Source organism: Pyrgilauda ruficollis, unplaced genomic scaffold (assembly GCF_017590135.1).
Source record: "Pyrgilauda ruficollis isolate IOZ18807 unplaced genomic scaffold, ASM1759013v1 scaffold2316, whole genome shotgun sequence".
In the NCBI taxonomy this organism is placed as follows: Eukaryota; Metazoa; Chordata; class Aves; order Passeriformes; family Passeridae; genus Pyrgilauda; species Pyrgilauda ruficollis.
The window spans coordinates 1,758-2,796 of NW_024522718.1; the positions used below are offsets into that span (position 1 = coordinate 1,758).

The 1,039-nt window shown below is 56.2% G+C and overlaps 1 protein-coding gene across 1 annotated transcript in view; it reads left to right on the forward strand.

Moving 5' to 3' along the window:
* The window catches only part of LOC121354648 (CLK4-associating serine/arginine rich protein-like), a gene marked incomplete at both ends in the record, with an annotated part of 1,803 nt that extends 1,430 nt beyond the window's left edge, over positions 1–373 (forward strand). The window contains 2 exons of the mRNA XM_041469398.1: positions 28–69; positions 155–373. Of these exons, the coding sequence (XP_041325332.1) occupies positions 28–69; positions 155–373 (261 nt within the window). The remainder of the gene's footprint in view (positions 1–27; positions 70–154) is intronic.
* Between the last annotated feature and the right edge of the window lie 666 nt (positions 374–1,039).

Consider the following 1,039-nt stretch of genomic DNA (forward strand, 5'->3'; position numbering starts at 1 on the left):
AACCCCCCTTTTCTCTCCCCCCCACAGCTACGCCCGCCGGGACAGCCCCACCTACGACCCCTACAAACGGTAACACCCCCGGTCCCACCCCCGGTACCTCCCCGGTACCTCCCCTCTCCCTCCCCTCATTCCCGGTATCCCGCTCTCCCGGCAGCTCCCCCTCGGAATCCAGCTCGGAGTCTCGCTCCCGGTCCCGCACGCCGTCCCTGGGGCACGAGGAGAAGATCACCTTCATCACCAGCTTCGGCGGCAGCGACGAGGAGCCCCCCGGAGCCCCCGGCGCCCCCGGCCGCAGCCGCCGCGGCTCCCGGGAGCGGCAGCGCTCGGCCTCGGCCCCGGGAGCCTCGGCGCCGGCCCACAGAGCCTCCTCCCGGTGCGTGCCTGGCACAATCCCCCCCTTTTCCCCCCTTTTTCCCCTGATTTCCCCCTTTTTTCCCTCTTTTCCCCCGTTTTCCCCGATTTCCCCCTTTTTTCCCTGATTTTCCCGCTTTTTCCCCGGATTTTCTGCCTTTTTCCCTGATTTCCCCCTTTTTTCCCTCTTTTCCCCTCTTTTCCCCCTGATTTTCTGCCTTTTTTCCCCTGATTTTTCTCCATTTTTCCCTGATTTCCCCACTTTTCCCTCTTTCCCCCCTTTTTCCCTGATTTTCCCTCTTTTCCCCCCTTTTTTCCCTGATTTTCCCTCTTTTCCCCCCTTTTTTCCCTGATTTTCCCTCTTTTCCCCCCTTTTTTCCCTGATTTTCCCGCTTTTTCCCTGGATTTTCTGCCTTTTTTCCCTGATTTTCCACCTTTTTTCCCTGATTTCCCCCCTTTTTTCCCTCTTTTCCCCCTTTTTTCCCTCTTTTCACCCCTTTTTTCCCTGATTTCCCCCTTTTTTCCCTCTTTTCCCCCTTTTTTCCCTCTTTTCCCCCTTTTTTCCCTCTTTTCCCCCTTTTTTCCCTCTTTTCCCCCTTTTTTCCCTCTTTTCCCCCTTTTTTCCCTCTTTTCACCCCTTTTTCCCCTGATTTTCCCTCTTTTCCCCTCTTTTTTCCCTGATTTTCCC